This window comes from Perognathus longimembris, chromosome 5 (assembly GCF_023159225.1).
Source record: "Perognathus longimembris pacificus isolate PPM17 chromosome 5, ASM2315922v1, whole genome shotgun sequence".
NCBI lineage: Eukaryota > Metazoa > Chordata > Mammalia > Rodentia > Heteromyidae > Perognathus > Perognathus longimembris.
In genome coordinates this window covers 22,900,424-22,913,367 of record NC_063165.1, presented here as the reverse complement: position 1 = coordinate 22,913,367, position 12,944 = coordinate 22,900,424, and the positions used below count along the sequence as shown (strand labels likewise).

General features: G+C 34.0%; 1 protein-coding gene across 1 annotated transcript in view; it reads left to right on the top strand.

Moving 5' to 3' along the window:
* Gbe1 (1,4-alpha-glucan branching enzyme 1) overlaps window positions 1-12,944 on the top strand; it is a 224,410-nt gene that overhangs the window by 200,491 nt on the left and 10,975 nt on the right. Inside the window, exon 15 of the mRNA XM_048346430.1 lies at window positions 6,913-7,030. Coding sequence (XP_048202387.1) covers window positions 6,913-7,030 — 118 coding nt within the window. The remainder of the gene's footprint in view (window positions 1-6,912; window positions 7,031-12,944) is intronic.

Sequence of the window (12,944 nt, the reverse complement as noted above, 5' to 3'; positions counted from 1 at the left end):
TGTTTTCTGTTTATCTTTATTTTCCCTTTTCCACTATTTCTTAATTTGATATGTTTCATTTTACTCCATTGGAGACTCCTTTGGGACAAGTTTATTTTAGGGGAATTTTTTCTTTATCACTTGAATAAAAAAGAAGATAGAGAGACAAAGATAGAGAGATTAAGATTTAAATGTGCACTATATAATTTCAAGTTGACTTAAAAGTACATGGTTAAAGGTTGAATAAAATCCATTTGAGCTTCTAAATGATTGCTCTGGCTGCATTGAATTTATAAGTTCTTTGGATAATCTTTAATGACAAAAGCAGCATACTTTTAGGGGGAAGATGGGTAGAATATGTATATGTGGACATATTTTTTCACTTCTCCTTTGTAATATTAAAACACTAAAATATATGATCTGTGAAAAGGAAAGTTTCTAAATCAGCTTGTCAGAAATATTCCGTAAAGTGTTTAGGACATTTTTTTTGTATTTGAAATATAGAGAAATATGTAGTATTCGGTATTTTTTATTATCATTGAGTGTGTTATTTACTGATGTGTCATTAAGCATGCTTAAGAATAAGTAAATGATTTGTATGAAAATGCATTTCAGAAACCAAAGCAATCCATTAATTAATGTACTAGATAATGCCAATTGAGCCCAGCGCCCTTTGAGCTTGTTTTGTTACTATTCTGTATCATACATTTATAAAAGGTTTTAACTAAGGCATACAACTTTCCAGGCATGTTTTTTTTTTTTTGTTTTGTAGCCTAAAAACAGAAAAATAGTGTGGGTGAAACAGTCATATCCTAACTTACAATAGCAGTATACTGCAGTTTTTCACTTAACTAAAATATGAGATTGTCCTTTTAAACTTTTAATGAATATTGTGTTCACAGATTTAAATATATAACTCTTAAATATATAACTCTTTGATGAACATGTCACTTTTTTCAGGGATACCAAAATTTTGTGTGAACTAATAAAAAAAGAAAATTCCCCTTAAGGAAAAGTTGTATTTTGCATGCATTATATTTTAAATGCCCTTTAGTTCACTCCAAACTTCCTACATATTTTATAGTTCTTTAAATTATTCGTATTTTAAGTTGCATTTTATAAATAATACACCATTGGGAGATGTTTTTTAGTCTAATTTCTCAGAAAGAAAAACCAAAATGATTATTTTTCCTTTTAACGTAATAAAATGGTGAATACAACATTGTTATAGTTTAGAAAAATAACAAATACTAGAACTCCCGTTTTCAATCCAGAATTTTTCATTTTAATGTCTATTTTAGATTCTTGAAATATAGACATGTCCAAATTATGTATATCCATAAAAGTACAACTGTACATATAGATACTTCTGCTGCATTAGGCAACGAATCCATAGAATCAAGACATGTTGCAAAGCAGCACTAGTCTTTCCTATTTGTGCATTTCAAAATTTTACCAAGGAGAGCAGGTACAAACTGATTCATAGTGCTTCTGTAAATCAAGACAGCAAATACGATGTAATGTAATTATATTTATGAAATAAGGGGAAAGATCTGTTTGCGATGCCATGTAGCTATAACCTTGGGTTGTATGGATTGTAGCAAGCAATAAATAAAGGACAATTCATGAAACTTAAAAAGGGAAAGATTAGGTTAGAATGCTGTGGCAAACTCTGTGTTCTGTAGTTATCTTTAGATTATTAAAAGTAAGATTCTCCTTTGCTTTTCAACTCCTGATCTTACTTTACCAGGTGGTTTTGCTCACAGTTTCTTAGAACATTCCTTAGAATTGTTACACTCATGCTTTCTGCCTCTTTCCAGACAGAACTCAACCCTCAGAAGCTATTGTAAATGCAATAATTTGTGTGGGTTGATTGAATGATTATATATAAACACTATGATAAATCCCTATTCTACAATATGTCTTTTTCACATTCTAGCAGGCCTTCAGTAGAGATGCTGCTTACAATGAATGGCACAGTACTGTTCCTTTTATGTGCAATGGGAATATATAAAACAATTTATCTTAAAATTGATTATTTCTTAGATTTGAAGATATATGATAGGTACTAAGCTCTGCTATCTTTATGGTCATTTTGTTACCAGAGAACCTCTTTCTGTCACTCAGTTTGAGATCTCGGGAGTTGTACCTTTCAATAAATTTCCTTTGCTTCATCAGTGGGAGTGAAGTGAGGTTGGTTCCAAATGATATAAATGATAGTACTTCTTATATCAAAATCCTCACACTTCCAACAGACACTTTATCAAGTGGCTGAGCAAACATAGCGGCTTTGAAGTATTTGAAGAGCCATTGAATTTGAGAGCCTTCATGCCTTCACTGTTCTTTAATCTTATTAGTACAGGCCTCCTTCAGTACGGGGCTCTTCCTTGGTTCAAATTTAAGGGCATAGATTATAAAATAATGCTTCAAACTTTTTATCTACTTCAACCTATTGATGGAGATATCAAATACTCAGGAGACTCTTGAATTTTAAATAGAAAATCATAATATTTTAAGAGGCTAATCAAACAGATAGAGACCTATTTCATCTCCTTTTAAAAAATATATTAGTGATTCTGTCATTCTCTTCTTAATATATTTTTCCACATAATGCATAGAAAAAAATTCTCCCAGTGTTTTAGACAATGAAATGATCACTTGAATGAAATGAATAAGAAATATATCTAAAACATATATAATAAGCCTCATAAATTCTGACTGAAAAGAAATGTTCGAAATACCAATTTTTATTTAATTATGTTAAGATTTAGGATGATATAAATTTGTCTCTTTTGTACCTTTTTTGTTTTGTTTTTCTTTTTTAAATTATTTATTTATTGTCAAAGTAATGTACAGAGGAGTTACAGTTTCATACATAAGGCAGTGGGTACATTTCTTGTATAACTTGTTACCTCCTCCCCCATTACCCCCTCCCTCTTTCCTTCTCACCCATGAGTTGTTCAGTTGGTTTACACCAAATGGTTTTCCAAGTATTGGTTTTGGAGTCATTTGTCTTTTTATCGTTTTTCTCTCGATTTTGATATTCCTTTTCCCTTCCCTAGTTCTAATACAAGTATATACAGTATCCGGGTTATTCAGATGAGTTACAGTGATAGCGTGGGCACAACCACAGGAAGGGGATACAAGAGGAACAAGAACAACAACAGAAAAGCCACAGTTTCACATAGCATGTTGAAAATTGTTACAGGAGTGATATAACACTCATTTCCATAAAATGTATTTATTATGGCCTGTTAAAAACTTGGAAGCTCAACTTTAGACTTAAAACAGAAACTTCACATAAAAACATTTCACCTGATTCATGCATAAATGGATTTTCATTTTCACAAAGTAGGATAATCAGATCTATATTTGACAAATATGTATACCCCAGCTCTACCACTATTTGCTGTCCTTGGGCACAATTAATCCCCCCTTTTACTGCTCATTTTTTCACAATCAAGCATCAGACTCTTCACTTTTGAGTACTGTCATTTGTACAACTAAAATCTTAAGCTATATATGTCTGGCAGTATTTAACTATTCCTTTTATTCTTGGACTGGTTAAATACTTGTCTTTTAAACTTCTTAAGCTTCGTGTTTCCCTTGTCTTTTGTACTCCCCCCCCCCCCCCCGTACCTGGATATATTTTCTCATTCTTTCCTAAGAATATTCAACATCATTATACTTAACTAACAAAATAAGTACTAACAACCTAGTTCATAGTCAAAATTCTTTTTTCCCCTCTATTTATAGACATTGAAATGCATGCTTTGTCTATCCTTCCAGTATGGACATCATATACAAATCTGAGACCATATGTTAATTATCTTTATATCTTTCATGGTCCTTGTACAATCTGCATATTTAGTAAAGAGCTGGGCAAATAGCTGTGCACCAGGGTCTCATGCCTAGAATCCTAGTTACACAGGAGACTTGAGATCTGAGGGTAATCATTCAAAGCCAATTCTGCCAGGAAATTTCCCTGAGATTCTTATCTCCGCTTAGCCACAAAAAAAAAAAAAATGCCAAAAATAGAGCTGTGAATCAAGTAGTATACCATGATACTTGAAGACCAGCACAGAAAGAAGGAAAGAAGGCAGATAGGCACAATTTATTGTACTTTACCCAATATAAACATTTGCATTTGGACTACGCATGAGTAGCTCATGCCATAATCCTACCTACTTAGAAGGCTAAGATCTGAAGATCGCTGTTCAGAACAGCCAGGGTAGGAGATTCCATTTAACCACAATAATCCAGAAGTGGAGCTGTGGCTTAAGTGGTAGAAATATAACCTTGAGCAAAACACTCAAGAATAGCACCCAGAACACCCTCCACCACAACCACACACTCACACATGATTTTACTCTCTTGGTGAATCTGGTTTGTCACATTGAGTATAAGTTTGAGAGATTTGTTGTGAACCCATTGTAAGAAGTCATTGTGTTAAGTGTAAGATAAGGTGTCTCAGATATCTCTGAGTTTTAGTTTCAGAAATACATTCTTTAGTGGAAGAGACGATTCATCACTATGGTAGTAAGTGGATTCTGTTTGTATGTGGAGGGTGGTGTGTGTGCATGCATATGTGCATGTTAGAAAGGGATTAAAAAATACTTGAAAGTAAGAGGATATGCAAATCAGCAAAGGTACTTATTCAGATAACCTCTTTTAAAAATGTCCTAATTTTAAGCAATATTTATAAGAAGTTGAAGTTTCCTGATGTCTTAATAATACATTATAGCAATTTAAAACTGGAAAACTATTTTCTACCCATAATCTTAATCTGATGTTTTGCTTTGTTGAATTTTCTCATTTGAAGGATAACATTCCTAAAGGAAGCTGTTGTGTTCCTGGTTTAGTAGATTCATATGGCTAGGTAACTGCAAAAGTGAGTACAATAGAAAAATATGTCCAAACTGATGATATTTTGATACTCTGTGTTTTCCATAAATTTGTCTTCCATGATTATAAATTATATATGTGTGTACACATGCATACATATATGAGGCAAATTCTAAACATATTCAATATAATCCCTTCAATGTCAAAAGAGAAATATGTAAATTGTTTTTGATTTTTTTTTTACTATCCTTTAAATGAGAATACAAATATTGGAAAACTGTTTTGAAGTTTGTAGCTCTAAAATAAATTATCATATAATAAAAATATGTGTGTTCTTTGAAATTCACTGTCATATGTATAATCACATAATTTCATCTTCAAACAATGCCTAATAAATGTATAGATCTCATATCATGTATTATAGCTAAGCTGCTCACTCAAGGAGAAGCTTTCTATAACACAAATGACATTCAGTGATTCTCAATCTACAGGTTGGAAATTTGAAGATAAACTTGCTTTTGTTGGCCACTCTGTTAAGCAATAACTTATTAATTCTTACTTTAAGAAGTAGAAAATCATTCTAGTTCATTCTCTATACTGCATTGTGGTTTTTCTAAATATTAATCTTGTTTTCAGTGAACAGAACTGAAAGAAAATGGTATCATAAAATTTAGTATGTTTTCATTCTTCAGTGTTTTGTATATTTACTATGTCACCAGCTATTTTCATTCAGCATACTTCATTATGTTTCTTAGTAGGCTTAAATAATTTTTATCTACATTGTTTCTAGAATATGCATGTAGCTACTATTTTAGTAGATCTCATTGAATATCTCTCTCATTCACTTTTCCTTGTGTCACCCTCTCTAAATGCATTAACATTCCAGTTAGCAGCTTCAATTTGAATTAGAGCATATTGAAACTGGATTGGCAAATACAGAGTACTTACTTCTAAGGAAATGTCCTGTAGTGCATCCATCCACAAAAATCTCTGATGCAGAGTATTCTAAACAATGGAAATGATTGATCATTGCTTGTTACATACATGAGAACCAATTTTGCTACAAATTTTGAGATTAAGGATTTATGTACTGGGAAAAGAAAATATAAAACACTAAATTTATCAGTCTTTGGAGTGGAAAAAATTAAGATCTCTAGGGAAGGATATGTATATACATATTTTATGTATGTTTTTATGTACATATATATTTTGTATGAAATGCCATATTTAGGCACATTGAGCATAATAATAGGTTTTATTATTTACTGTAAATGTGATAAAGCTAATAGTGCTGAAATATCAGATGTTCGAGCTGGGGGTATAGATCAGTGTGAAAGTATTAACCTAGCATCTTGGAACCCTGTTTTTGATCCTCAGCAATGAAAAGGGGGGAAAAAATCCCATGTTAAATTATAGCAGATCACTTGCCGGTCACATGTTAGCCCTGTATTAATAGCAGTGCACCATCCAGTGTAAGGAAGAGATGAGAAGACTGCTGTGCTCCGCACTCCTCAGACTACAGGTGGCCATTTTGTTCACTCTCTGCTTGCTGTGATTGATAATCAGGACCTAGGAAAACGAAATGAATTCAGAGATGGAGAAAGAGAAAAACTCTTGAAATTAGGAGTGCTCAGATATTGTAGAATTATATTTAGTATGTGTCCCATATTTTTCTTAAAGAATGTGTGGACCTAGCAAGGCTATTCTTGATTATTTCAAAATAGAAATTTTCCAAGTAGAAATAGTCCTACAGAATCAATTCTCTTCAATATAGAAAATCTCCTTCAAATGGAATAGGTTGATTTAAGAGGAGATTCACTATTAATAGGGGATTCAGGCCAGTGTGGTAAAATCACTTGATGAACTAAATAGCAATGTAACAGGATCTCATGGGTACATGGACTAAATAGCCTATAAAGCCCCTGTTAAACATGAGAATCACTGCTATATTGAAGGAAAAAAATAAATGAGTACACTACACAAATCATGATTTCACAGTGTTTAGACTACTCACTTTTAAATTGTCATCTCAGAACACATTTTAAATCTCCTACTCCTGAACGGTTGTGAATTCCTTAAGGGCTGTACATTTAAAATTGTACTAGATTCAGATGCAGCAGAATATGGAGGACATCAGAGACTGGACCACAACACTGATTTCTTTTCTGAGGCTTTTGAACATAATGGACGTCCCTATTCTCTTTTGGTGAGTAAAACTCTTTAGATATTTTCATTCAATTTAATTTAATCCTTTATTTTTGTGGAGATGGTTGTATGGAGGGAAACAGCTCTTCAAATAGCAACATAAAAGAAATAGTAAGTAGGGAAATCAGAAATATTGTATGGTACTGAACAGTATCTTGGGAAAAAATAGTGAAAGTTATTTGAGGGCACTTGGAGAAATTCTCAACTATTGAGAGAAAGGTAGTTTTAAATTCTTTCTGGTTATGAGTATTTCTCCTTTCTTCCTTCATTACAGTTTTAGCTATACTGTAGTATTTTATATTAAACAGATTCCTGCATTATTGACTAATGAAGTTTAATTTGAATCATCTTAAAGGAATCAAATAAAATATACATCTTTTTTCAGAATTAATTCAAACTTGAGTCCATGCTAAGTATAAAATTCAGTTTTATTCATATTAGTGAAGAAAGTCTTATATAAGTTTTTACATTATGATGATCACACAGATAATAGAATATTGCTTTAAAGTACTAGGTGTCAAGTACTTTAAAGATATAGGATGTGGGCATTTACTAGATCTCAAAAATTATTTTCATGTACTTTATTAGCATACACTAACCTCAAAGCCATGCCTGCATTATATTATCTTACTTTTCTTTGTTTTTGTTTCCCTAGCTAATTAGATGCATACCTCTAACCTTATTTGTTTTCTTTTTCATGGGAGGTGTTGAATTAAGATGGTTTCACATTCTTGATATCAGGAACTTATCTAACACATTTGTGGATTCATTATAGCTATTAAAGCTCTGAAAAAGTTCTTTTTCACTTTTCAGAATTCTCCTATAAATTAAGCAAGAGAATCTTTATGCTATTCCAGGGTTACCTGATTTCCCATTTTCTCTTCTCTTATGGTGATTCTTGTCCTTCATTTTTGTCATATTTATTGTAATATAGCTACAACTGATGTTCCATAAATAAATGAAATCAGTGTGGGGATTTTAATGATTAAATTTTTATACTGGAGACAGGAAAGTGCACTGACCACTGAGGAGTTTAGTATTCTTCTAAATTTGTGTGTGTGTGTGTGTGTGTGTGTGTGTGTGTGTGTGTGTGTGTGTGTGTGGTGAGCTGGATATGCTTGAAGATAAGAAAAGTAGTACAAAGTACATGTGGGGTTTTTTTTGCAACTTGCATTTAAAAAAATATTGTAAAGGTGATATACAGAGGGGTTATCATTAAGTCAGATAATGAATGCATTTTTTTGAACAGTGTTATTAGCTTCCTCATTTTCTCTTCCGTTTTTCCCTCCTGACCCTCCTTTTCCCCAAGCTGTAGTCTGTACCCTTTGTTATAAGTTTATCTGATTTAGGGAAAAGGAAGCACAGAAACAGTGGGACAAAAGGTGAACTAATTCAGCAGTAATACAAGACACTATGTTGGAGATGAAGTGTACATATGTATTTTTAAAGAGGGAAATCTAAAAAGTGCTATCCAATTCCTTCTTCAAGGAATTACTACTACAGTATTCAGAGTGGTTGATTTTGACAGGTAAAAGAAGATGGATAAAGTGAGTAAGAATAATACCTTAACTCTGTTAAATAACCAAAAGGGTTAAAGCATCCTCCGTTTAAAAAAGATGATTCAAGTCTCTAGGAGCAACCTGAAGAACAGCACCGGACTGAAAAAACACAACAACAACAAAAAACAAAAAAACAAAAAAACAAAAAACCTGAAGTTGAACTGATTTAATGAGATAGAAGGAATTCCCAGGTTTCCTAAAGATCCAATCATGTGTCTCAACAAATGCTTTGGTTTGTGTGTTTTTTTTCTTTCTTTGTTTTCTTGCTTGCTTTTTTTTTCTTTTAGAGAAAGTCCTGGCAATAGAGTAAAGATGTCACAAATATTCATGTGCAGATCAAATGTCCTGTCTTCTGATTACCATTGTTCATAACTGGAGTCATTAATTCTTTTCTACCTCTGTATCCTTCATCTGTGAAATGAGGATTAATAGGAAGATTAGTGATAGCACATATCCTCCCCACAGCAACAAGAAATTGATTTTCTCCTCTTTCTCTTCCTTTTTTTTTCCTATGCACACACTGGAAGTGCAGTACCACTGTACTACATCCTTAGCTATTATGAGCTGCTTAGAGGCTTAATATATCCAAAGTTTTGTATAACATTGTATTGCATATATTTAAAAGCAATTGCTGTCATGACTAAGGAATTTTAATCATGTCCAGGTATTAAGTGCTTTAAAGATCCATAATTAAAAAATACCTTCTCCCAACCTTGTCAAAGTTCTAAACTTATAATCTTCAGGTTAAGAGGAGGAAATGTTGTAGAGTACCTGCCTTACAAGTTTAAGGTACTGGGGTATTGTGATGCATACTGTAATCCTAGCTACTTGGGAGGAACAGATTGAAAGGATCATGTAGTTCTAGGCCAGATTTAGTAAAAATTTAGCAAGGAGATTCCATCTCAACAGAGAAGCAGACATGACAGCATAGCTGTTATCCCAGGTATAGGAGGGTTGTGATTGGATGCTAACCCTTGCAAATAGTGGGAGAACCTATTTAAAATAGAACTAAAGCCGAAAATGGTAGAATGTCTGCCTAACCAAGGCCAAGACCATAAGTTTATGCCCCAGTACTGCAAAAGTAAATTATTCTCCCTCCCCCCCAACCTCTCTCTCTCTCTCTCTCTCTCTGTGTGTGTGTGTGTGTGTGTGTGTGTGTGTGTGTGTGTGTGTGTGTGTGTGGTTGGATTGAACAGAAAATGTTTTGGCACTTTTGATTTTGTAGGAGCAAAAATAGTGTATCATAATTAAAACAAGTCAAGTATCTAGTGGTGACAGCAGCCAGATTACATTTCAAGATGTAATTGGATTGATCTGGCAAACATGGAATGCATAGTTGAAAATTAGCAGGTAGAACGCAGGCTGTCTATACAGTCTCAATGACACACATGAAGAACCACAGCATCAAAGCCCAGAAGAAATAACCAAGAGCTTAACCACTGACTGTGAATGGAATTCTTATCCAGCTTGGTGAGGAAGAAGAGAATTAGCCCTGTCTGCCATGAACAGCTTCTTGTTTACAGTGATTACACTGAATTCTAGAATTCTTCACTTAACTAAGTCTCTTGGCTCCATGTGAAGTGATCAACTAAGTTGTGTTAATGTGGAAGCAAAGAGCTCAGGTGAATTGGTAAAATGAGTTTCCTCTTGCCAGACTATTCTGCGAAGAGTCAGAGGGGAGAAAAATCACAAGAGCAAATTCTTAGAATAACATCTCATAATGAAGGTCCTTATTAAACTGATACATTTGTGCTGGAATCCATCCTTTCAGGTTACGTGAGTAACCTGAGTGGGTCATTCACTACCTGTGAGATGGAACCTGCCTCCCACACTCCTAGAATAAAGGGAGGAAGAATATAACTTTCCCTCCTCTATGAAGTTTCCACCCATCATAACTAGTGCACAGCATTTGCTAAAGCTTAATTTGCAAGCTCAATAATCCAAAGGATCTGCTGAATAAGTGTCAAATCTGTTTTCAAAGATAGCAACAAACAGAGCTCAGAGGAATCTTAAAATAGTCGTTCACTGCTGCAGCATCAGCAGGTACTGCCCCAGTGTTGTCTCTGTGCTCCCTGAGTTGAAACTGTGAAGCTGGGAGAACTCTGTGTACCACCATTGAAACTATTTTCTAAGGTCAGGCCACCTTACAAATGGTGGAGGGATGAGGAGAAGGGCAGAACTTTTCCATTTTCTGTTACTGGCAGTTACTGAAAGCTTCATTTTAGCATCATCACTGTGTTTTAGTTTGTGATATATGCACTTCCATATAAATCATATGTTAATTAGTGCATGGGGGCTGGAAAGGCTTCTTTTCTGTTCTCCGGTTCATAAATTAAAGTTCTGTGGCACAAATAAGAGAACAGTGATTATTGAGTCTCAAATGAGTTAGATTTCTCTACAGTAACTGAAGTACTCCCACTGATAAAAAATGTGAATAAAGTATGAAGCTTAGCATTAATTTCTTTGCCAGCTGAGTTCTTTACCAAGATGAAGTAGATCTGTTTATTCCTATTGGAAATTTGGAGATTTACGAGTAGATTTTTATACTAGTTAAGGGGTTTGGGATTGATATATCTTCCATTGTTCCTCATTTGTTAAACGGTGAAAATATAGTGTATTCATTGAAGTATATTTTTGGCTCTATCCAAAATGATAAAGATAATTTTAGGGCTTTTTTCTTCCTGAAAAGTTTTCAATGCTAAAAGTTGGATTTCTACTGTTTCTAAGTTAGATAATATACATTTCTATGTGGAAGTGATTATTGGTGTAACTTTTCTTTTAAAACTAATACAAAATGAAGTAGAATATCATTTTGCTTAGAAAATATTTTATGAACTAAAGCTTATATTTGAAGGCTAAAATTATCTTAACTGTCAGTTTGGCAAGAAAATTGTACATTAAAAGGATCAACCTACTTCTCCTTGAATGATATTTTCATTCCTATCAATATTATATCTACATTTATTATTGCTAATTTACCCCTTTCTAAGAAAATCTAAGAATTAGGTTTGTGGCCCGAAACATTTTTTTTTTTTTTTTTTTACTGAAGTTCTATAATTGTAATTTTTTTTTTTCTTTCTCAAATTTTTATTATCAAACTGACGTACAGAGTGGTTACAGTATCATACGTTGGGCATTGGATACATTTCTTGTACTGTTTGTTGCCTTGTCCCTCATGCCTCCCTCCCTCCCCCCCTTTCCCTCCCCCCCCAGGTGTTCAGTTCACTTACGCCAAAGAGTTTTGCAAGTATTGCTTTTGTAGTTATTTCTCTTTTTTTACCCTGTGTCTCTCGAATATGGTATTCCCTTTGAATTTCCTACTTCCAATACCAGTAAACACGGTTTCCAATATACTCAGATAAGATTACAGAGATTCTGTAGGTACAAACATAGGAAGGTGATACAAAACATCATCAATAATAGAAACTACACATACACATAGGACGTTGAAAGTAGTTACAACTGTGATATATCACTTGTTTCCATAACATGGAGTTCATTTCGCTTAGCATCATCTTATGTGTTTCTAAGGGTATAGCTATTGGGCCTTGTGATGCTCTGCTATGGCTTGCCTAAACCTGTACTAATTATTCCCAATAAGGGAGGCCATAGAGTCCACGTTTCTTTGGGTCTGGCTCACTTCACTTAGTATAACTTTTTCCAAGTCCTTCCATTTCCTTACAAATGGAACAATGTCATTCTTTCTGATAGAGGCATAAAATTCCATTGTGTAAATGTACCACATTTTCCTGATCCATTCATCTATGGAGGGGCATCTGGGTTGGTTCCAGCTTCTCGCTATGACAAATTGTGCTGCGATGAACATTGTTGTGCTGGTGGCATTACTGTGATTTTGTTTGTGGGCTTTTGGATAGATACCCAACAGTGGGGCTGCTGGGTCATAGGGGAGTTCTATATTGAGCCTTCTGAGGAATCTCCATACTGCTTGCCAGAGTGGCTGAACCAGTTTACATTCCCACCAACAATGAAGTAGGGTTCCCTTTTGGCCACATCCCCTCCAACAATTGTTATTATTAGTTTTCTTGATATATGACATTCTTGCTGGGGTGAGATGGAATCTCAATGTTGTTTTGATTTGCATTTCCTTTATGGCCAGTGATGTAGAGCATTTTTTCATATGTCTATTGGCCATTCTCATTTCCTCATCAGAGAAGTTTCTTTGTAAGTCTTTAGCCCACTTGATGAGGGGGCTATTGGTTCTTTGCAGTTTTGTTTTGGAAGAAGGTAATTTTTTTAGTTCTGCATATATTTTAGAGATGAGGCCTTTGTCTGTTGAATGTCCGGTAAAGATCTTCTCCCAGTCTGTGGGCTTTCTGTTTATCTTGAGAGCTATGT